Below are 25,419 nucleotides of genomic sequence, written 5' to 3'. Positions count from 1 at the left end.
TAATTTGAAGTTCTCTTCTGCTCTTGTTTTCACTGATCTTTCTGATCACTTTCCTATTTATCTATCACTATCTGTGCCTAAAACTGAGATTACTATGGATGAGAAAGGTAAATCTTCTTTCAGAACTTTTACAGATAAGGAAATTTCTAATTTAATATATGGTCTTCAGAGTAATGATTGGTCTAGTGTTCTTGAAGCTAATGATGCTGATTGTGCAACTAGATTATTTTTGTGTCGTATGGGGACTCTGTTGGATAAGCATTTTCCTCTTAGAAATAAGCCAAGGAATTTTACACCCAAATGCCCATGGATGTCTAGAGGTCTGATCAATGCAACCCATATGAAAGCGTCTTTGTTCAAGGCTGCATGTAAAAGTAAGACACAGGATGATCTTTTGAAGTATAAACATTACAAAAATGTGCTCACTTCTTCAGTTCGTGTCGCAAAAAAGCTGTATTTTTCGCGTCGAATTAATGAATGCAAGGGGAATTTGCGCAAGGTTTGGACTGTAATTAATGAAGCTCTTTCTCGCAAGAAACACAAACATTCCTCTCCATGTTTTTATAGAAATGCTGATGGTTCTGTTGTAGACAAAAAATCCTCAGCGAGTGCCTTCAATTCGTATTTCACCACTCTTCCTTCAGTTCTAATTCCACCCCCCAAGTAGAGTAAGTTGTTTTCCCTTGGCAGAGAAGTCTTTTTTCCTTTCCCCATGTAGTACTACTGAGATTTCTAGTATTATTTCCCAGCTTCCTAGCAGTCGTTCAGTTGATAGTTTTGATTTGAGTAATAAGGTCCTTAAAAAAATTAGTCAGTTTGTTTCTCATCCGATTTCACACATAACTAACCTCTCTCTTTCTTCTGGTATTTTCCCTCATTCATTTAAAGTTGCTACTGTTCTACCTTTGCATAAAAAAGGTGATTCGTCTCTAATTTCAAACTACAGACCCATTTCTCTTCTTCCCGTCATCTCAAAGGTTGTTGAAAAAGTAGTGTATCGTCGACTCTCTTCATTTGTATTTAGTACTAATTCGACTGATGGAAATTCTCTCATCACTAACCATCAGTATGGTTTTCGTCCCTCATTCTCTACCTTACATGCACTTACTGATGCTACAGAGTTTGTGCGTGTTAATCTGGACAAGGGCTTGTGTGTTTTGGGTCTATTTCTTGACTTTTCAAAGGCCTTTGATATGGTTGACCACAATGTTCTTCTGTCTAAACTATCCTTATTTGGTGTGCATGGAGTCCCACTAGATTGGTTTAGGTCCTACCTCTCAGATAGATCTCAGTATGTTTTGGTTAACCGTACTTCTTCCACTACTTTGCCTGTATTGAAAGGTGTCCCACAAGGCTCTGTGCTTGGACCACTTTTGTTTCTAATCTACATTAATGATCTTGTTGATGGTATTCATCCCCATATTCACCCTGTTCTTTTTGCTGATGACAGTAATTTTTTCATTGCTGCGGTGGACCTGCCATCTGCCACTTCTATAGCTCAAGGTCTTCTTGATAAAGTAAAGGATTGGTGCTGGTCAAATGGTATGGCTCTTAACAGCCGAAAGAGTGCCATTGTCAACTTTAGGACCCCTTACCGCATGAGAGACGTACGGGAGCCAATCACCCTGACTTTTGGGAATGATATTATACCACAAGCTACTATGGTGAAACTTCTTGGTGTGTATCTTGACTGTTTTCTTTCTTTTAAACCGCATATAACTCACACCCGTTCCTTAATACTCCGCCAGTCTTCATTGTTGCACCGGATTAATTCATTTCTTCCTCCTGATATTATGGTTTCTCTTTATCATGCTTTTATTCATCCTTACCTTTCTTATTGCTGCTCTGTCTGGGGCAATACTAATAAATCTCTTCTCTGCTCACTTCAAAGAGCCCAAAATAGGGCAGTGAAGGCTACTTTTCTTCTCCCTCGGCTTTACCCTTCCTCTGATCTTTATAATGATACTGGAATAGCTCCGCTGGATCATATTATAGGTAAAAATATTCTTTATTTAGCGCATTCTGCTTTTCTAGGTACTCTTCCACCGACCCTGCAGCAGTTTTTCTCAAGGACAGGCTCAGGTAGGTACTTTTCTTCTTTGCGTAATTCTTCTCGACGATTTATTTTACCAAAACGATCCTCTACAGCAGCTCAGAGGTCTCCTGTATATCAGTCAATTCTATTATGGAACTCCATCCCTTTGGATGTCCCTCTTTTTCTTTCTGCAAATGCATTATTTCGTCGGGTCTTTCCAGTTAAATAATTTTTGTCTCTCTTTTAATTCTATCCCAATTTGTATGTCACTTCTCTTCTTTTAAAATCTTGTCTTGTTCTAGTGTTTTTTTTTTTTTTTTTTTTTTTTTTTTTGTTTTTTTTTGCATATATTTTATAAGTGTTTTTTTTTTTTTTTTGTTCTCTGTGGCCCATTACAAGCATAGCTTCTTGGGCCTATTAATCGATTTACTTTTGTAATAGTTTTCTTTAGTATTAATAAATTGATTGATTGATTGATTGATTCGTGAAACAAACTATGTTGTTCATTATTGAATTGATTCAATTCAATTCAGAACACACTTGAGAATTTTGCTGAGAAAATCCGGTTTAATAAATACAAAGACAAAACTCAAATTAGTTTGCTACGCATAGTGATAGAAGATAGTGTCTGAACATGGATTTTGAAATGAATATTTGGGATTTGCCAAAGACTGAAAAAGAGGCATATTATATATTTCCAGGATAAGGGGTTGTTGGCGTCAATTCTAAGTGGTAATTTTACAATTTTTCTAATAAAGCATTATATTTCATCATATTTTGTTTTATTGCATTAGCTTTATCAAAAGTTTAGGCTATATATTTGCAGCTTAGGGGGGGGGCTGCATTATATGAAATATCTAATTTAACTTAACCTAACCACCTCCATATATAAAATATTTCATTAAAATGTACCTGCATCGTAGTTTCTTCCACGAAAGAACCTAACTTCACTTATTGAGTGTGTTCTAATTTATACACAAATACCCAACAAATTAAGCTTGAAATAGAGCCAGGATCAAGAATGATTCCAGACTGCTGGAAGGACTACAACACAACTGAGCTGGAATAAGAAGGTGTCACTCATTTGAAAATGAACTACAAAAATAAATTTTGTCGACCCAGAAACCGGTGCCTCTACCCAAAAAGTATAGAGAATGTGGGGTTCCGCAAGGTGGAGGAACAAACAGCATCGAGGTACATCCGCCATCTTTTACATTCTTACTTAGTAGAGTGCATATGGCGGGAGGCAGTAAAAGCAGAAGACCGAGTTCATTTTAACGTGATTCTTGAGGATATTCCTGCGTTCGGGGAGCATATTTTCAAGTTGTAGTTTTAACAATTTTGCTAATAAAGTATTCTGTTTTCATCGTATTTTTTTTTCACCAGCATTGACAAAATTTCACTTCTCGAGTGTGTTTTATATAATAGACAAGTACCAATATCTCTTAGCAAAAGTTTCACTTTGACACTCTTACTCTTTTGGAACACAATTGAGTTGAAACATTCCCCCCTTTGTCAATGATAAATCCAGCGTGTAAACAATCGAAAATTAGTCTAATTTTTAAATTACCAAATAATTTGTCTCAAAATAAGCGTATTCTTTATCGTCAATAATTTATAATTTATCCTTACGTTTTCCACCAAATAATTGTTTTTCAAATTTTACTCTTCATTCCATATAACTAGGATCCACAAAATGGTTTTCTATTTAGTTCGAAATACCCCTCGCCATCAACAGAAATTTAACATTTAGACCCTTACTCTTTTGGGACACAACCGGGGTAGAACATTTTCCCCTTTACTAATGGTATATTCTATATAAACAATCAAAAAATTGTATAATCTATAAATTATCAAATAATTTACACTAAATAAGCGTATTCTTTCGTTTCAATGTTTTATCAGTTATCCTCACGTTTTTTTCTGTAATTGATTCCATTTTTTTTACTTTACTCCTTCCTCAACTTAACTAAAGGCTAATGCTGAGAGTGAAACAAAATTCTTCTTATCTGTCCGCTTTTTACTTTTTTTTTGCGATTTTGTCTTTTGAAATCACGTGTCAGCTTGAAACCCTGCTAATCAAATTTTGCTGAGTCAAGTAAGGATCGCTTTCTAAAGCCATTTGTATTCATTAAAAGATAGCCACCCCTTTTTTGTACCGTAAGATCTCTTCTGTATAGCTAATTTTCCATAAACATACAGTCCGGCCTTAAACAACACAACGAAATATTAGCATCGCTTTTTTATGGCACTTGGTATTAACCAAGGGACATATAGCAATCGCAAATTCTGTCGGTCTGTCTGTTGGTCTGTCGGTCCCGGTTTTGCTACTTTTGGCACTTCCAGGTAAGCTAGGACGATGAAATTTGGCAAGCGTATCAGGGACCGGACCAGATTAAATTAGAAATATTCGTTTTCCCGATTTGACCATCTGGGGGGGGGGGAGTGGGGGCCGGATAATTCGGAAAAAATAGAAAAAATGAAGTATTTTTAACTTATGAGCGGGTGATGGGATCTTAATGAAATTTGATGTTTGGAATGATATTGCGTCGTAGAGCTCTTATTTTAAATCCCGACCGGATCTGATGACATTGGGGGGAGTTGGAGGGGGAAACCTAAAATCTTGGAAAACACTTAGAGTGGATGGATCGGGATGAAACTTGATGGGAAAAATAAGCACAAGTCCCAGATACATGATTGACATAATCAGAACAAATCCTCTCTCTTTGGTGTAGTTGGGGGGGGGGTAATTCTGAAAAAATTAGGAAAAATGAGGTATTTTTAACTTACGGACGGGTGATCGGATCTCAATGAAATTTGATGTTTAGAAGGATATCGAGTCTTAGAGCTCTTATTTTAAATCTCGACCGGATATGGTGACATTGGGGGGGGGAGTTGGGAGGGGGAAACCTAAAACTTGGAAAATACTTGGAGTGGAGGGATCGGGATGAAACTTGGTGGGAAAAATAAACACAAATCCTAGATACATGATTGACATAAACGGAACGGATCCGCTCTCTTTGAAGTAGTTGGGGGGGGGGGGGGTTATTTCTGAAAAATTAGAAAAAATGGGGTATTTTTAACTTACGAACGGGTGATCGGATCTCAATGAAATTTGATATTTAGAAGGATATCGTGGCTCAGAACTCTTATTTTAAACCCGACCGTAGCTGGTGACATTGGGGGGAGTTGGGAGGGGGAAACCTAAAGCTTGAAAAACACTTAGAGTGGAGGGATCGGGATGAAACTTGGTGGAAAAATAAGCACAAGTCCTAGATACATGATTGACATAAACGGAACGGATCCGCTCTCTTTGGGGTAGTTGGGAGAGGGGTTAATTCTGAAAAATTAGAAAAAATGAGGTATTTATAACTTACGAAGGAGTGATCGGATCTTCATGAAACTTCATATTTAGAAGGACCTCGTAACGCAGACCTCTTATTTTAAATCTCAACCGGATCAAGCGTAATAAAGGGGGGGGCAGTTGGGGGGACCGGAAATCTTAGAAAATACTTAAAGCGGTGAGATCAGGATGAAACTGGATGGGAAGAATAGAAACCAGTCTAAGATACGTGGCTGACATAACCGGACCGGGTCTGCTCTCTTTGGTGGAATCGGGGGGAGTAATTTTGAAAATTGAGGTATTTGTAACTTACGAAAGGGTCACCAGATCTTAATGAAATTTGATATTTAAAGGATCTTGTGCTTTAAAGTTCTAATTTTAAATTCCGACCAGATCCTGTGACATTGGGGGGAGTTAGAGGGGGAAACCAGAATTCTTGGAAAACGTGAAAACTGGGGTATTTTTATCTTACGAATAGATGATTGGATCTTAATGAAATTTGATTTTTCGAAGAAATCCATGTCTCAGAGCTCTTATTTCAAATCCCGACCAGATCTTTTGACATTGGGGGGAGTTGGAGGGGGAAATCTTGGAAAAACACTTAGAGTGGAGGAATCGGGATGAGGCCTGGTGGATAGAATAAACAAATGTCCTTGATACGTGATTGACAGAATTGTACTGGATTCGTTCTCTTTGAGGGAGTTGGGGGGAGGGGTTCAGTGATTTGGCGAGTTTGGTGCTTCTGGACATGCTAGGACGATGAAAATTGGTAGGCGTGTCAGGGAGCTGCACAATTTGACTTGATAAAGTCGTTTTCCCAGATTCGACCATCTGGGGGGCTAAAGGGAGAGGAAAAATTAAAAAAAAATAGGTATTTATAACTTACGACTGGGTGATCGGATCTTAATGAATTTTGATATTTAGAAGGACATCGTGACTCAGAGCTCTTATTTTAAATCCTGACCGGTATTAAGCCTCTTATTTTCCTTTTTAAATCAATCTATTGATTCATAGAATTTTGTTAGAGCTCATACCATATGATCTCTTGGCTCTTAGCTCTTCTCGCCTCGTCACAAGTGCCATATGAGCTTTTAGCTCTTGTTCATTTCTTGTGACAACATTGACTTTTATTTACCAGATTAAATATGCGTACACATAAACAAATTCTTTGATCCCTGTACATTTCCATTTACAATTAAATAAAATAGAAATAAGACCCCTTTTAAAATTGGTTTGTTTCATTTTTTTTTGTAATTGAGAACTTTTTTTTTTAAGTCTTCAGGATTGAAAAATTCGCGGTTCTCATTTTAGAACTATCTATTGTAACCGACGACCTGAATTGCGTCTCATAATTTTTCCCTTTTTTTAGAAAAACAGGGGCTAAAATCTTCGTTTTGAAGTTTCAAACACCCCCCCCCCACAAACCCACACACCTTAATTTTGCTTCCCCGTCCAATGATTATGTGGAGCTGTGTATATTCTGATAAAATATTATGGGAAACAATGCATTAAAACATACAAGGCAGAAGTAAATAAAAACTATACGGCATAAATCGTTAAAATCATTAAGCCGAAGGTCATGAGTCAAGGTCTAGTTTTTTTTTAGATTTACACTACAAAATAAAATTACTGATAGTTACATGCCTATTCTTGTGTGATTAAACAATTTTTTCAGTTTAATTACAATAAAAACCTGCTTTACAAGAAAACGTTTCTACACTAGTCCCCCCCCCTCCGTCCGCTTGAGTTCAATGTGGTTACCGATCAATGATGTGTCTGGGATATAATATCTGTTAATTTTGTGTGAGCTGGTGCGAATCGGAACGGCGTTCAGACCAGAACCATGACAGTCATCGGCATTATCGAAGTGCTTCATTCGATTTTTCAGTACACTTGCCCCACGCAAACACGACTCTCCTTGAAGAATTTGAAATTAGTGCCATAAAATAACTAGCAACTGACGTGCGTTGCGCCAAGACGGATTGTTCATATTGAGGCAATTTCATTGCTAAAAAATTCTACCATTCTTTGGGTGATATAAATCGGTTTGGGAGGCTATGCAATTATCTTATAATTTTTGTCTTGATTAAGTCACATGGCGCCCGGCGGTGGTCTCTTCCTCCGACATAGAGTGCGTCTCTGACACGCTTTGCCATAGAGGGCGCCCTTTGCTCAAGACTTCTCCTTTCACTCGGTGCCATATGCGACCGCTGACTTCGCTTACCCCAAGAGCCGCTCCTGTTTCGTACCAATGAAATTGACAAGTTTCTAAAATTGGGAATGCGGATTGCTAATTTTGTTGGTTAAGAAAATCGACAACTTAGTCTTGAAGACATTAGATCACATGATATAACCTAAATTGTCCAGGACTTTTAGGGTTTGACTCCGACTAAATTGCAATATAAACGAAAATGGTACCAAAATGATCAGAAAAAAATTATATACAACATACTAAAAGTCCCCATAAATCCAATTGGGGCGAGTACCCGAAAAACAGGAAAAGGGGGAAATGCGGGGAAATTGGGAAAACTCCCGAACATACCCAGAAAATAGTTCAAAGTGAGTTTTCTGGGGTTTTCCCATACGCTCATCACGAAACTGACATCTAAAATTCAGTATAGAATAAAAGTACAACGGAAAATGGGGGGAACAGGGGGAAGAGGCGAAAAAATTTAAGAACAGAGGGTAGGGGTAGAAAGCACTTTGAAATATGTTTTCTGGGGTCTTTCTATCTGCTGATCCCGAAACTGACATCTAAAATGAAATAAAGAACATGGGCCCCACCATAACACGGGAAAAGGGGGAAAGAGGGGAAGAAAAGGGACAGTTGAAGTCAGGGGTAGAAATCAGTTTGAAGTGTATTTTCTGGGATTTTCTTATCTGCTGATCACAAAACTGACACCTAAAATGAAGGAAAGAAAACGAGAACCACGAAAACTGAACAAAACTGGAGGAAATAATGGAAAAGAGGAAGGGAGGCCTGACACCTGAGCCACCTGCTAATGACTAATAAGTAGGCCTACGGACAAAATAACTCGCATAAGTATCAAACTTCTACTTTCTTGAATCACAGACATTTCTTACAACCATTTGAATTACTAAACATAAATAAAACAACCGCTTGGTAGTGATCACAGTATAAAACTTCAGCTATGATACGTAAAAGTTGCACTTTCGAAGGCAATCGTTGAATAAAAAACAAAAAAAAAAGAATTTCAGAAACTATAGGTAAACTATGCACTTTTTAAGGCAGTATAGTTGACTTAAAAAACACAGCATCGATATCACTAGTCGAGCTCCTCATCTTCGACAATCTCGTTGTCCCTGTTCAAACAGTTGATACCCTGACATTCTCCGCACCCGAACGTACACGCTAATCCATTTTTCTTGTAGCTGCATCGTGGGCTCTCGCAGCCTGTCTCTCTGAATGTCACAATGCTAGCTTTCCCAGGCAAATACATGATAAGCACACGATCCCCATAGCTTTCAAGCAAAAGACGTTGGATGTAAGCTTCACCGACTCCAAGGAAAAAATTCATCTTTTCTGCGACATCACAAAGAGTAAAGTGTTGGTCTTCTATATTTTTAAAGTGCTTTTGATACTTTTCAAAAGCTTCTCGCTTCTTTGTTTCGGCTGGTCTTCCTGCCTTGGCAGAATCGTTCTCTTTCTCCTCTTCTTAAAGTTTTGGCATACTTTTGTTTGTCTTAAAGCTCACATAGCATGATTAATGGTAAACTGCATCTGCAGCATGGAGGTCAGAAGGAATCCAATTCATCTTTCTGAGAACAGTCGTCGCCCAATTGTCTCTGCCTCTACTTTCGCATGCCCGCCACACTGAGTGTCTAAGTTCTTGTCGTGGCTGCTTTCACGCTCTCGTCATAGGTCCCCTTTCTTATTGACTTCTCAGACCCCACTTCAGAATTGCAAAAAATGCAACAGACCTGGGCATTAAAGAAATCTTGAGATCTCAGTTTTCTCGGAGTCTCGTTAGGGATAGGTTCTTCACTTGTCTGTTTCAAGGTATAAATGTTACTTTGGCGGTAATAATATTTTCGGCATGCTTTATGAACAATCTGATCTGGTTCTGCAGCAATCTGGTCGCCTCCGTCTTTGCTTGCTGTGCTCACCGATGGTGCTCCTTTTGGTGGCAGAACAGCGGATGTGTCATCATCGCTTGATATGTCCTGCTGACAAAGAATGTAGAGTCTGTTGGAGCTTAGTTTCGGTAAAAATAGGACAGATACCTTTAAATGATAACTCTCTAAATGAATTCTGAACCTTTGAAATGGCGTGCCATCTCGAAAGACCGTCTCTGAAAACAAGCTGAAAAACTAGATGTCGCTCTTGCTTAATATTGACAAAACGCAACTAATAACCAGGAATTCGGGCACCCAGGGAAAATAATGAGTTAAGCTTGGCTTAGTACTGAAAGAAGAGTTGCCAATACGCAAAATTATGCTTGACTTAACAAAAAATCTCATCGTACCTTGATTTATCCTGCTACCATGGCACATGTGTAAGCATCCATGCAGACTGGGGACTATTGGCTCCGCTAGACAGTGTTGCCAGATTGTCAGCGAACTGAAAAACGCCCTGGGGTTTTCAAAACAAGCCAGAACAAGCCCCAAAAATTTTTTACCGAAATAATATATTTTGAGATTTCACTTTATAGTGAGTGTGTCCAAAAGCTTGTTTCACGGAGAATGCTACATCAAGATGCAACATTAATGCTGAATTTTCAGTCCGAAAGCTATTCTCGTCGTTTTTTCTTTAAACTTCAGGAAGAGTCGTAATTTTGTTGATCTCCCCTCAACATTCGCAGGGAAGAAGGATAAACCGACCCGGCAAACGGGAATACTTGACATTTTTGCTGCTTTTGAGTTTGAAATATAAAAGAATTACCTTAAGCTGTATGCAGCTTAATATTTTGAACTCATTTTTTTTTCTGACGCTAATCCTTTGCATTGAAAAACTTATGGAGCGAAAGTAAAACTATTTACTTGGAAACGAATTCGTCCATGGAATTCTCAAACTCGAGACTTTTGAAATCAAAGAACATTTGTTCAGACTTAGGATCAAAGGTGGATGATTTAATTGTGACTGCTACTATTTTAGATGAAAGCTAAATAAAAAAGACAAAAGACCAGCCCCTTGAGGCAGATCCTAATATATTATTGTTCCTTAGAGTTTTAGTTTTCCCTCTGAATTTACAATTTTCAACAGAGTTGCGGCCTCTCCATACCCTTTTGAAACCTATAGCCATATACAAATAAAGCCACTTCTCCATGCCCTACTGCCCTAATAAGTGATAATTTTTTTTAAATTGTCACTAAATATTATATTTTCTTTATGTTTATCTCTTTAGAAATTCTGTGAGAATTTTGTCGAATGTCGAATATCTTATCGAATTATTCTCATGGGCAAAATTTGTTTTGAATAGCACAACCTTAAATATGCTGAAAATCAGGTATAAGTTCTTGACATCATAATCCACATTAAATGGTGTACAGACAAATAATTCATTTCTTAGAGGTGAAAGCGGGACTTCGTTTTAAGTCTTACTTGTCTGCAGGCTTCTGTTTTTGCTTCTTGTTTTTTTTTCATGTTTTTATTTCTCTTTACTACTCTTAATATCTGTTGCATTTATTTTAGAATACCAAATATTTATTGTTATTATTTCAGAGTACTGAGTAGCATTTTATTTTATGTCTTCACAGGTCTTACCTTAAGGACAGGGGGGGGGGGCAACTGCAAAGAAATTAAGATTTTTCAGCAGTATATTTCAGTTATTCACATTAATGGTTTGGGATGGTGACGCCCCCACCTTTCCTGTTTGCAGGTATGGTATTATATTAGTTATGTAGCCCTTACTGTGAATGTGGGTTGGAAACTCAGTTTTGAGATTTCATCAGTTTCTTAAGTTTTTTTCAAGCTGAAGTAACATCTAGCAACTATCTAAAATCAAATAGCTTTATATTCATGAACCTTTGTAATCCACTAGCTTTTGGCTGAAGGGCTGCAGATCTTCTCTTTTTTATTAATATAGGAGCAAAAAGAGTTAAGCCACCTCGTTTTCGTTTCGAGATCGCTCGAGAAGACCTCTAGAGAAAAAAAAATTATAGTGATGATCGAAAAACACATTCTTTCGTTTTTTGACACAAAGGTCAAACAGATACCACTATGCGAGACACGGAAGTAAGATTTTATTGTTAGGATAGTTCAATAAACAGTCACTTGTAAGGGGAAAATTTTACTTTTAATGTGAAAAAAAATATGTTAGGAATTAATTCAAAGATGTTCCATCAATTAGACAAAAAAAAGTAAGTAATTGTTTTTTGAACGATTTTTTCTGAAGTAATTCGGCGTTTCGATTTTCTCGTTATAAAATTGAAATGTTGTTGGCTCTATGTTTTCTTTTTTATGGCACTTGGTATTAACCAAGTGACATATAGCAATCGCAAATTCTGTCGGTCTGTCTGTCGGTCCCGGTTTTGCTATTTTAGGAACTTCCAGGTAAGCTAGGGCGATAAAATTTGGCAAGCGTATCAGGGACCGGACCAGATTAAATTAGAAATAGTCGTTTTCCCGACTTGACCATCTGGGGGGGGGAGTGGGGGGCCGGTTAATTCGGAAAAATAGAAAAAATGAAGTATTTTTAACTTATGAGCGGGTGATGGGATCTTAATGAAATTTGATGAATTTGGAATGATATTGTGTCTTAGAGCTCTTATTTTAAATCCTGACCGGATCTGATGACAGTGGGGGGAGATGGAGGGGGAACCTAAAATCTTGGAAAACACTTAGAGTGGAGGGTTCGGGATGAAACTTGATGGGAAAAATAAGCACAATTCCCAGATACATGATTGATATAATCGGAACGGATGCGCTCTCCTTGGGGTAGTTTGGGGGGGGGGGGGGGGTAATTCCGAAAAATTAGAAAAAATGAGGTATTTTTAACTTACGAACGGGTAATCGGATCTCAATGAAATTTGATATTTAGAAGGATATCGTGTCTTAGAGCTCTTATTTTAAATCTCGACCGGATCTGGTGACATTGGGGGGGGGGGGAGTTCGGAGGGGGAAACCTAAAACTTGGAAAACACTTAGAGTGGAGGGATCGAGATGCAACTTGGTGGGAAGAATAAAAACAAGTCCTAGATACATGATTGACATAAAAGGAACGGATCCGCTCTCTTTGGGGTAGTTGGGGGGGTATTTCTGAAAAATGAGGTATTTTTAACTTACGAACGGGTGATCGGATCTCAATGAAATTTGATATTTAGAAGGATATCGTGTCTCAGAGCTCTTATTTTAAACCTGACCGGATCTGGTGACATTGGGGGAGTTGGGAGGGGGAAACCTAAAACTTGGAAAACACTTAGAGTGGAGGGATCGGGATGAAACTTGGTGGAAAAAATAAGCAAAAGTCCTAGATACATGATTGACATAACCGGAACGGATCCACTCTCTTTGGGGTAGTTGGGGGAGGGGTTAGTTCTGAAAAATTAGAAAAAATGAAGTATTTTTAACTTACGAACGGGTGATCGGATCTCAATGAAATTTGATATTTAGAAGGATATCGTTTCTCAAAGCTCTAATTTTAAATTCTGACCGGATCTGGTGACATTGGGGGAAGTTGGGGGTGGGGGAACCTAAAATCATGAAAAACGCTTAGATTGGAGGGATCGGGATGAAACTTGGTGGGAAAAATAAACAGAAGTCTTACATACGTGATTTACATAATTGAAACGGATCCGCTCTATTGGGGGGGGGGAGTTAATTCTGAAAAAAAGAAAAAATGACATTTTTTTTAACTTACGAAGGAGTGATCGGATCTTCATGAAACTTCATATTTAGAAGGACCTCGTAACTCAGATCTCCTGTTTTAAATCTCAACCGGGTCAAGCGTAATTGGGGGGGGGAGCAGTTGGGGGAACTGGAAATCTTAGAAAATACTTAAAGCGGTGAGATCAGGATGAAACTGGATAAGAAGAATAGAAATCTGTCCTAGATACGTGACTAACATAACCGGAACGGATCTGCTCTCTTTGGTGGAATTGGGGGGGAGGAGATAATTTTGAAAATTGAGGTATTTGTAACTTACGAAAGGGTGACCAGATCTTAATGAAATTTGATATTTAGAAGGATCTTGTACTTTAAAGTTCTAATTTTAAATTCTGACCGGATTCTGCGACATTGGGGGGAGTTGGAGGGGGAAACCGGAATTCTTGGAAAACGTGAAAAGTGGGGTATTTTTATCTTAAGAATAGAAGATCGGATCTTAATAAAATTTGGCTTTTAGAAGGAATTCATGTCCCAGAGCTCTTATTTCAAATCCCGACCAGATATTTTAACATTGGGGGGGGAGTTGGAGGGGGAAATCTTGAAAAAACACTTGGAGTGGAGGAATCGGGATGAAGCTTGGTGGATAGAATAAACAAATGTCCTTGATACGTAATTGGCAGAATCGTACTGGATTCGCTCTCTTTTGGGGAGTTGGGGGGAGGGGTTCAGTGATTTGGCGAGTTTGGTGCTTCTGGACGTGCTAGACGATCAAAATTGGTAGGCGTGTCAGGGAGCTGCACAATTTGACTTGATAAAATCGTTTTCCCAGATTCGACCATCTGGGGGGCTAAAGGGAGAGGAAAAATTAGAAAAAATTAGGTATTTAGAACTTGCGAGTGGGTGATCGAATCTTAATAAATTTTGATATTTAGAAGGACATCGTTACTCAGAGCTCTTATTTTAAATCGTGACCGGCATTAAGCCTCTTATTTTCCTTTTTAAATCAATCTGTTGATTAATAGAATTTTGTTAGAGTTCATGCCATATGATCTCTTGGCTCTTAGCTCTTCTCGCCTCGTCACAAGTGCCATATGAGCTCTTAGGTCTTGTTTCTAATTTTACCCTAAGTTCTTCAGCTTCTATCTAAAATAATTCGAGTTAAAACCCTTCCCTTCCCTCCGAATCTTCTCTTTTGGCTCTGGCTTCAACACATAACTCCACCAAGCTTGGTCTTTTAAGTAAAAGCTGAAATCATATCTAACTCCAGTTGCGAAGCAAGTAACATCTTTGCTACAATTATCCCAATATATGACGCTTAGAAAAAAAATAATTCATACATTTTGTTTTAAAGTTCTCATTCTTGAGCAAACAGTAAAATCCTGAGTTGGACCTTCATGGTTGAATCGTCTTTCATAGGGACATTTTGAATCTGAATCTTAATAAATTTCAGAATTGCCTTGCAACTACTTAGATTCTAGGTTTTCTTTTCACATTTTCTTTCTTTTTCAGAGTAAAATTGAAGCTGCATTAAACAATTGCAGAGCTCTTAGAATCGAGAAAGCTTGTTTGGATGACACTGTCAATAACGGCTCATCTACAGATGAAAAATCTGCGCTTATCCGCTTCTGGCCTTGCAATGGACTTCCAGCAAATTATTGTTATGATCAACTTTGCAAATCTTGGAATTTCAAGATCGATAATGATCCGGGAGTAAAAATTTGGTCCGCTCTTCAACCAAGTGAATTCAGTGAGTGCAAGCGATGCCAAGTAGAATGGCAGCTGACGTCCCTGTCATTTGGAAATTTTATTGACAAGCAAACTTGTGAGGAGGTTGCCATTTTGAAATCTCCACCCATGCGATTCCTGTTGCGGTTTGTCAACAAAAAGTCCCTGGAACTTGAGGTACATGAAAGAAACTATTCTAGGACAGTCTTATTCGATTATTCATTCCTCCTCGATTTCGCATTAATTGATTGGAAAGAGGAAAATGTAGCAAAACTATTTTTGCCTTACAGCAGTGTACCGTCGCTCGTGGTAAAGGACGACCAAAGAGAATATTTGAACCTTTCTTACAGAGCCGGATTAAATGGGCTTGACGCGAAATTGCTTCAATACTTCTCGGAAAACTCGGTGATAATTTTTCACATTAATTTGGATATGAATAAAAAACCATATGCTGGTAAATCTTTGCCAATAATGCTCCGAAACTTGTTCCATTATAGCGGGCTGTTTCCTCGTTCAGTTTTTGACACATCGGTTTACATTGAACCTGTGTCATCACAGTCACTAAAAGACCTTTGGTCAAAGGTAGTAAAAAATCCCGATCTCCAGCTACTTTTATGGGAACTGTCTGTTATTCGGACACAAAAAAACTGCAATGCGCCTAATACTTATATAAAACAATTTTTGGAAATGTCTCTACACCTACGTGATACAACTGTCTTGATGAATAAACTGAGAAGTCACTTTTTTCGGAAGCCACTTTCGTCCTATTGGATTGATTTTGCTTCTTTGATTTCTTCTATAAAAGAGGAAATCACGGATACTTTTATTGAAGACAAATCCTTTTCCTTAGTGACAAAGGTTCGTCAAGTTACTATTACGCCAACTACAAACATATATGATCCTGTTGTGAACGATCATAAATCACGGCTATTTAGGAATTACAGGAAATTTAAGTTTACCGTAGTCAAGTTTCGTGATGAAAACTTGCAGAACTTGAAGGGTGTCAATTCTTTCAAATTTGTTCACAGCATACTCCAAAAAGGACTTCTTCTAAACGGTGAAAAATACCATTTCTTGATTACAAGCAATAGTGGGCTAAGAAATCACAATGCAATATTTGTTGCTTGTGACAACGTCAATGTGGCTGCTCAAATAAGAGCAGAAATTGTATTGAACCAGAAAGAATTTCATTCTGTTTCTCTATACCTATCAAGCCTGTGTTTATTCTGCTCTAGCGACCAGCCTACTGTTCAAGTACTTCCTGAAAATATAGAAACGGTTCCTGACATCAAATCTGTTTCAGGAGATCTGCTCACTGACGGTGCCGGCTTTCTCCGATTGTCCTTTGCTATGAAAATGTCACATCAATTGCATTTAAATTCTGTACCTTCTGCATTTCAAATCCGGCTTGCTGGCGTTAAAGGTGTTTTATTAGCAATAGAAGATAAATATATCAATGAACTGACTTAAGAAGGAACAAAGATTTTGATAAGGCCTTCAATGGTCAAATTTAAGAATAATGACTTTACCCTTGGTGTTGTTGACTACTCACGATTCCTTCCAGTTCATCTTAACAGAGAAGTAATAACACTCCTTGAATCAATAAATCCTAGTGTTTGCCATTCTCTTCATGAAATGCTTGAAGAGGCACTCTCAAAAGAAGCAAAATCTCTTGTTCAGCTTGATATGTTCGTTAAGAAACTAAAAAGCTTGCCAAATGACTGGAACATAGATGAAATTTCCAAGACATTCAACATCATTGGGGAAGATTTTTGGTCTGAAATCGTTAGAAGACTCTTTGTTTTTGGCTTAAAAAATATCAGAAATAAAACGAAAATTCCGGTGGAAAATGCTGCCTTTCTGTTTGGCGTTGCAGACCCATTTCAAATCCTTGATGATAACGAGGTGTTCCTCCAGATTGAAAAAGATGATTGCTCAGAGCCGATTATCATTTTTGGAGAGGTAAGTCAGTCAGACACTTAGAAGGACCATAAAGAGAAATAATAGTGAGAGGGAAATGGGATGGGGTTCACTTTATGTTGAATTCAAATACTCAAGTAAGAATACAATCGTTGTACAAAGTTCTTGTGCCATAGTTTTCTGAAATTTCTCTTTCCTTATTGGTCGTGTTTATGTTAGAAAGGACATTTTGGAATTTTTCCCAGTGCTTAGAGTCTTTGTAGGATATTTGGTCTTCAATTTTCTTTTATAACGGTATCGAAATTTCTAAAAAAAAATGTTGCAGCAATAAAACTTTTCAGCTTAAATTTATGTTCATAATTTTTCAAAGGCCCAAAGCATCCAATTTAAGAAAAAAAAACAACAAAATGAAGAAAGAGGTAGGAAATATGGCTAAAATAATTCTAGGCAGCGGAATATTTCTAATTGCAGTGTTGAATTCAGCTTCAAAACTTCTATTTGGGTTGTATATTTTATTTGTGGAGCAAAACAAAAAGGGTAAATTTTCCATATTATCCAAATCCTCGATTTTGTAGTATTTCTATATACGCCTTAGGAAATAACTAATTTCGAAAAACACACCGCCTTCTTTGACGATTAAAAATTTCGAATAGGGATAAATTCTTTTATTAGGCGTGATAATAGTATTCACAAAATATACTGGATATACCTATCACATGTACAGTGACTGTCCTCAGCAGAAATACTGCTTAATCCCAGCTGATGATGGGTCACTGTAAAATGTGATCGAAGTATCCGGTGTATTTGGTGAATGTTATTATCACTGTCTAATAAAAGGGTTTATTCCTATTCGAACTTCTATCTACCGTTTTAGTCAGTACATTATTTATGAAAGGGGTGGAAACTTTTATATTATAGCTGAATTAAATGTAGTTTATCTAGTCTGTATATATCTCATATTTAAATATTTTATTTGTTGTATATTTTTGACCAATTGTAAAAGAGATGGAAACATGTTGTCTCTATGGCTGAACGAGGTGAACTTTGTCCGACACCATGTCGATAAATTAGTCAATGAATCCAGATAACAGTGTGCTCCCAAATTTGGTTGAACGTATTGAAGCTTCCGTCCAATGGGAACATCTTCATCTCATTTATTTCTCTCATTTTCTAGTGATAATCACAATAGCAGGGCTACAATAAAAAAAATTAACCTTCAAAAGTTTTTCTTGTAATTTTAAGTTTCGTTTCCAAAGAAAAAGTACTAATAAGAAAAGTCTTCTCGGATCGCAATTATGGTTTTGCTCTTTTTCGTGTTTTGTTTTAGCAGAAGACCACACCCCATGTCAGTGAAATACCAAAATTAGGATCATTAAAATGCTTGGCTAAGTTGCTATTCTCTTAAGCAAACTCTTTTAAGCAAAAAGTCCTCTTTTTCGGCCTTGCTTTGCACTCCATTTAGACGTCGGTAGTTGACAACCGTTGTTATAGTCCTGGCAATAGTCCTTTGAAGCCTGAGCTATGGTAATTATGATGAGAATAACAAGAATACTCATTCATTTCGCCAACATTTTGCTTATGCTGATCATATCATCTGTTTAAGCTAAGTCACGGAGAATTTTACCTTCGTCTTTATTCTCTGGTACACCGTCTATTTGTGCCCCACATGTGAGGTGAAAATGGACTGGAATGGGATGGCCTTGGGCACTGAATTTGATGTTCCAATTTTTCAAGAATCACACAGGAAATAAGCTTCTAAGATATGGATGAAATTCTTATAGCTGTATTTTCAGACCCAAAAACATGTATATCAAAATGGTCGATTTTCAATGTATACAGTTATAAAGAATTCTTTTTCGTATGTAGACCAATTGTTCGTATGTAGCACAGGTACTAATCTCCTGATTCTCAGCCTTCGGCCAGGAATGCTATAGGTTGTTGGGTAGAAATCATCTGACGCTTCCTGTGTTTTCCTACCAGGTTTTTACGGGTACCAGTTGGAAACTATCGAAAGACCTACACTAAGACATTGATTGGCTTAAAGCAATGTGAACAGTGTTAAAAGAAGTCCTGAATGTCGACATCTTTGCTTTTGTAGTTTCACAAGCTGCACTGAGATGTGGATCTCGTGACTATCAAAGCATTGTAATACTTGATCTTCGTACGAAGGTTTCACCTGTTTCATTGAGCATTGGATGGAAGACACAAAGTTAGAACCCCTTTAGTGCAGCATACTAGCAAACCCGATGGACCTTCTTGAAACGTGCAAGAAGCCAGTCCAGTCCTGCCAGTCTATCTTTTTGCCAACTTTTTGAGAAGTGTAAGTGAAGGAAAAAGTCCCGCACTTTTGATAACTCTCTTGTATTTCTGTGTACCAAAGCATTTTTGAGCAGTTGGTAAACTTCTGAAAATATTTATAAAGCTCACAAAGCTTCCAGAAGCTCTAATTTCGCTGTTATCTCATTGCTGTTTGTAGCTGTGCTTTTCTACATCGTTTTACAACATACACGTCAGTGTAGTTAATTGTTAAACCTTGGAAAACGCTTAGAGTGGAGGGACTGGGATGAAACTTGGTAGGAAAAATAAGCAGAAGTCCTAGATACGTGATTGACGTAACCGGAACAGATCTGCTCTGTTTTGGGGAGATGGAGGGGGAGAGGGTTAATTCCGAAAAATTCGAAAAAATGAGGTATTTTTGACTTATGAAGGAGTGATCAGATCTTAATGAGGTTTAAAGTTTGGATGGATATCGTGTCTCAGACCTCTTATTCTAAATCCCGACTGGATCTGGTGACATTGGGGAGAATTAAGGGGGGACCTAAAATCTTGGAGAACGCTTAGTGTGGAGGGATCGGGATAAAACTTGGTGGGGGAAATAAACACAAGTCCTAGATATGTGATTGACATAATCGGAACGGATTCGCTCTCTGTCAAAGCATTGTAATACTTTATCTTCGTAAAAAGGTTTCACCTGTTTCATGGAGCATTGGGTGGAAGACACAAAGTTAGAACCTCTTTGGTGTAGCATACTAGCAAACCCGATGGACCTTCTTGAAACGTGCAAGAAGCCAGTCCAGTCCTGCCAGTTTATCTTTTTGCCAACTTTTAGAGAAGTGTAAGTGAAGTAAAAAGTCCCGCACTTTTGATAACTCTCTTGTATTTCTGTGTACCAAAGCATTTTTGAGCAGTTGGTAAACTTCTGAAAATATTTATAAAGCTCATAAAGCTTCCAGAAGCTATAATTTCGCTGTTATCTCATTGCTGTTTGTAGCTGTGCTTTTCTGCATCGTTTTACAACATACACGACAGTGTAGTTAATTGTTAAACCTTGGAAAACGCTTAGAGTGGAGGGACCGGGATGAAACTTGGTAGGAAAAATAAGCAGAAGTCCTAGATACGTGATTGACGTAACCGGAACGGATCTGCTCTGTTTTGGGGAGATGGAGAGGGGAGAGAGTTAATTCCAAAAAATTCGAAAAAATGAGGTATTTTTAACTTACGAAGGAGTGATCAGATGTTAATGAAATTTAAAGTTTGGATGGATATCGTGTCTCAGACCTCTTATTCTAAATCCCGACTTGATCTGGTGACATTGGGGAGAATTGAGGGGGGACCTAAAATCTTGGAGAACGCTTAGAGTGGAGGCTCGGGATGAAACTTGGTGGGGGAAATAAGCACAAGTTTTAGATATGTGATTGGCATAATCGGAACGGATTCGCTCTCTTTTTGGGGGTAGGGGGGGGATTAATTCTGAAAAATCAGAAAAAATGAGGTATTTGAACTTACGAATTAGTGAACGGATCTTAATGAAATTTGATGTTTGGAAGGATATCGTGTCTCAGAGCTCTTATTTTAAATTCTGACCGGATCAGGTGATATTGGGTGGAGTTGGAGGGGGGAGAGGAACCTAAATTCTTGAAAAACGCTTAGAGTGGAGGGATTGGGATGAAACTTGGTGGTAAAAATAAGCGTAACTCCTAGATACGTGATTGACATAACCGGAACGGATCCGCTCTTTTCCGGGGAGTTGGGGGGAGGAGGGTTAATTCTGAAAAGTGAGGTATTTTTAACTTACGAAGGAGTGATCGAATCTTAATGAAATTTCATGTTTGAAGGATATCGGGTCTCAGAGCTCTTATTTTAAATCCCGACCGGATCGGATGACATTGGGGGGGGGGGCTAAAATTTTGGAAAACGCTTAGAGTGGAGGTATCAGGATGAAACTTGATGGGATATATAATCATGAGTCCTAGCTACGTGATTGACATAACCGGAACGGATCCGCGCTCTTTGGGGGAGTTGGGGTGGGGGGGGGGGGTAGGTTTAATTCTGAAGAATTAGAAAAATGAGGTATTTTTAACTTACGAAGGAGTGATTGGATCTTAATGAAATTTGATGTTTGGAAGAATATCATGTCTTAGAGCTCTTATTTTAAATCGTGACTGGTTCCAGTGACATTGGGGGGAATTCAGGGGGGAGAAGCTAAAATCTTGGAAAACGCTTAGAGTGGAAGGATTGGGTTGAAACTTGGAGAGAAAATAAGTACAAGTCCTAGATACGGTATGACATTACCGGAACGGATCTGATCTCTTTGGGGAAGTTTGGGGGAGAGGGTTAATTCTAAAAAATTAGAAAGAATCAGGTATTTTTAACTTACAAAAGAGTGATCGTATCTTTATGAAATTTCATATTTAGAAGGACCTCGAAACTCAGATCTCTTTTTTTGAATCCCGACTGGATTCAAAGTGATTAAGGGGGAGGGGGCCAGAAATCTTGGAAAACGCTTAAAGCGGAGACATCATGATAAAACTTGGTCGAAAGAATAAGCACAAGTCCAAAATAGGTGACTGACATAACCGGACCGGATCCACTCTTTTTTTCGGAGTTGGGGGGGGGATAATTCGGAAAAATTAGAAAAAGAGGTATTCGTAACTCACGAACAGGTGATCAGATCGTAATGAAATTTGATATCTAGAAGGATCTTGTGCTTTAAACTCTTATTTTAAATCCCAACCAGATCAGGTGACATTGGGGGGAGTTGAAGGTGGAAATCGGAATTCTTAGAAAACGTGAAAATCGAGGTATCTTACGAATGGGTGATCGGGTCTTAATGAAACTTGATATATAGAAGAATTTTATGTCTCACATGCTCCATTTGTAATTCAAATCAGATCCGTGGACATAGAGGGTTGGAGGGGGAAAATAAAAATATTGGAAACCGGAAATGTTGAAAAGCGCTTAGAGTGGAGAGATCGGGATGAAACTTAATGGGAAGAATAAGCACAAGTTATAGATACGAGATTAACATAATTGGTATGGATCTGTTCTCTTTGGAGAAGCTGGGGGTTGTAATTTGGAAAAATTAGAAAAATTGAGGTATTTTTAACATAGAACGGGTGACCAGATCTTAATGAAATTTGATATTTAGAAGGAACAGATGTCACAGAGCTCTTATTTCAAATCACGAACAGATATGTTGACATTGGGGGGAACCGGTTTGAGGGGGGAACCGGAAATCTTGGAAAACGCTTATAAATGTCGTAGTTACGTGATTGACGTAACCGGGATACGCTCTCTTTGGGGGAGTTAGGAGGGCGTTCAGCGCTTTAGCGAGTTTGGTGCTTCTGGACTTGCTAGGACGATGAAAATTGTTAGGCACAAATTGACTTGATAAAGTTGTTTTCCCCGATTCGACCATCTGGCGGGCTGAAGGGAGAGGAAACATCAGAAAAATTTAGGTATTTTTAACTTACGAGTTGGCGATCGGATCTTAATGAATTTTGATATTTAGACGAACCTTGTAACCCAGAGCTCTTATTTTAAATCCCGACCCGGTATTAAGCCTCTGATTTTCGTTTTAAAGCAATCTATTGATTCTTAGAATTTTGATAGAGCTCATACCTTATGAGCTCTTGACGCTTCCGACCTCGTCACCTGTGCCATATGAGCTCTTAGCTCTTGTTTAAAATCGTTTTACATATATAAAGATTATTGTAATCACAATGACAGAATAGCGTATAATGTAATTCATGGGTTTAGGAGCACCATTTGAGCATCTTTTGTTATTCACACTTGTTATTCTCTTGTTTGGAACACCCTGCCTAAGGGTGAGGAAAACATTCCTAGTAAAGTTTCGGGCAAAGAAGTTCGCTTCGTCTTTGAAGTGACTTTACCGAGTATTGCATGTTGAATTTTTGGTGTTACGGGCATGGTTTAATTGCTGCTTTAAATTAGAATACGACCAAGCTTAGCTAAGGTAATGGCAAACATGCATTTTCATATTTGTTAAATACAGTTGAGCAATCTATTGGTTTTCAATTGTTTTCTTGCATACATTTCTTTTGATTTTTCTTTGCATATGAATCAACCCCATTTTAGACAGTATTAAACCCTTGATTTTGATTCTGCCCCTTGGTGTGATCAAAATCTCGATGTGATTCTGTTCCAAAGGAGGCGCTTCCTTCCAGCTAAGGAATTTGCAATTGGAAATGACTAAACACAACTTGGACTCAGCTCGATACAGCTTTTAGGCTAAGCTTCTTCAGGACAGTAGCGGGGCTTCTGAATCACTAGCCTGATCGTTTTGTTTTATTTACAAAGCATTAGACCCTTCATTTCCAACTATTTGTTCCTTTTTTCCCCACATTATTTTGACTATTGGCTTTGGTTGTCACAGACATAATTTGTTTTTTGGAAACGAATAAATAAAATTCCTTCAGTGTTTCCAACTATGTTTGGATTTTTTCCATGCTCAGGAATAAATTTTACTGGAAGACCAAAAACTATTTTCCATGAGTAATCCAAATAACAAATTTGATGACTTTTATCAATAGCATTGAATGCCTGCGTTTTTTCACTTCAACCAACGATAATGATATTTTTTTTAGAATACTATTGTTTTCATTACTGTAGCAACTGAACTTGTAAATAGAAAAATAAGATTTTTAAATTTGCAATGATTTTTTTTAGCTTTCTCCAAAAATATTGTATATTACAACTTTCAGTGACAGTCCTCACCGTTCTTTCCTGTTAACAGAATTGGCAAACAAATTAATTGTTTTTACCTTCGTCAAATTTTTTACATTTTCCCTGTTAATAGTGGATCACATTTATTCCTCAATGTGTCTAATTTGTTTGAATTTTCAGTATATTTTCTTTCTTTAATTGATATGCTATTTAACAAGGCTAGCAGTAAAAGACATGACTGTTTCACTAGTTTAACATTCCCTTTTTCAGGTCTTGATTTATCGCAATCCTTGTCTACACCCTGGTGACATCCGTGTTGTACAAGCCGTAAACAAGTCGGAATTTCAAATGTACAAAAATGTACTAATTCTTCCAGCAAAACCAACTTGCAAGTACTCTCTCTCCGCAGCCTGTAGTGGAGGTGATTTGGACGGGGATCGATTTTCTGTGATCTGGGACTCAAGACTTGTGCCGCCGAAATCCTCGCTTGTACCTCCCTTCAATTATGCTAAATTGAAGAGCAAGATGCCTTCTTGCACAATGCCTTGGAGTCTGGACAACCTTTGCCATTTTTTTATTAAGTGCCTATCTAGTGATATGCTAGGTCAAATTGCAAATCTCCATCTTGCTCTTTGTGATCAACTAGACAAAGGGGCTTGTGATCCCATTGCGATGAAATTAGCTGAAGCACAAGCTTATGCTGTGGACTTTCCCAAAACAGGAATACTGCCGGAAGTCCCCACTGATGCTTGGTATATTACTAGCACAAATGGTTACCCTGACTTTATGGAAAAAAGCGAAAAAATTTCATACATATCAAAAAAAATAATTGGTCAACTGTATCATAGCACCTTGGCTTTTGATCTTGAAGCTAGTACTGGTAGTAGATGTGATCTTGATCTTGATTTAATTATTCCAGGGCATGAAGATTTCCTAATGTCTGCGAAGAAGGACTATGAACTTTATTCTTTGTCATTAAAAAATATAATGTACCAATGCGGGTTTCAAGATGAATATAACCTCATTATTGGACATGATCCATTTGCAGTAGCTGCGCAATCTTTTCCACGCCAAAAATCATCCCTGGCTCAAAAAGCAATGGACGATTTAAAAGGCACATTTAAAGCGAAATTCTATGATGGGATTAGTACAGACAGCGACATAAAGGCAAAAGCCTCTGCTTGGTATAAAGTATCATACACTCGAGCAAAATGTGGCTCAGAAACGTTTCTTAGCTTTGCTTGGCTTGTACCTGATGTACTTTGCGAGATTAAAAAATCGAAAATGCTGCCTGAAAACGGTTTTAATTATGAGAAGTTACTTTTTAAGGAAATAGGGGCTAGTGCTCGGTCTTATTTCTTTGAAAACTTTAGTGTGTTAAAACAAGTGACCGCTCAGAAAACTAACACAGGGGAGATGATTGTTCAATTGACTAAAGACAAGTCATTGGTTTTCCTTTCCGATGCTAAAATTCACGGCTCGATAGCAACTTATACCTGTGATTCCGAGTCTGACATTAATATCTCATTACTACTTTCTCGACAGGAAGCATCTGATTGGAGACTTATATTAAACCTATTCTTATTGGTGAAAGTGAGAGATGTTCAATTGTGAGAAGCTCTAGTGGGGAACATATCAAATGCC

The 25,419-nt window shown here is 37.9% G+C and overlaps 1 protein-coding gene across 1 annotated transcript; it reads left to right on the top strand.

Moving 5' to 3' along the window:
- The first annotated feature begins 16,377 nt into the window (after positions 1-16,377).
- LOC136032418 (uncharacterized) lies at positions 16,378-25,389 on the top strand. The gene is made up of 2 exons (XM_065712728.1): positions 16,378-16,851; positions 24,046-25,389. Exons 1-2 carry the CDS (start codon positions 16,390-16,392, stop codon positions 25,387-25,389), a joined length of 1,806 nt encoding a protein of 601 aa, XP_065568800.1. The 5' UTR covers positions 16,378-16,389.
- Positions 25,390-25,419: the final 30 nt, after the last annotated feature.

The sequence above is a fragment of the Artemia franciscana genome, chromosome 10 (genome assembly GCF_032884065.1).
Source record: "Artemia franciscana chromosome 10, ASM3288406v1, whole genome shotgun sequence".
Taxonomy (NCBI): domain Eukaryota; kingdom Metazoa; phylum Arthropoda; class Branchiopoda; order Anostraca; family Artemiidae; genus Artemia; species Artemia franciscana.
This window is presented reverse-complemented; position numbering and strand designations above follow the sequence as displayed.

Bases quoted from the DNA above. Each gene is read 5' to 3' on its own strand.
- LOC136032418 (XM_065712728.1), top strand. From the start codon at position 16,390: ATGGTCAAATTTAAGAATAATGACTTTACCCTTGGTGTTGTTGACTAC. The intron at 16,852-24,045 runs GTAAGTCAGTCA...TCCCTTTTTCAG, and splicing joins CGATTATCATTTTTGGAGAG to GTCTTGATTTATCGCAATCC.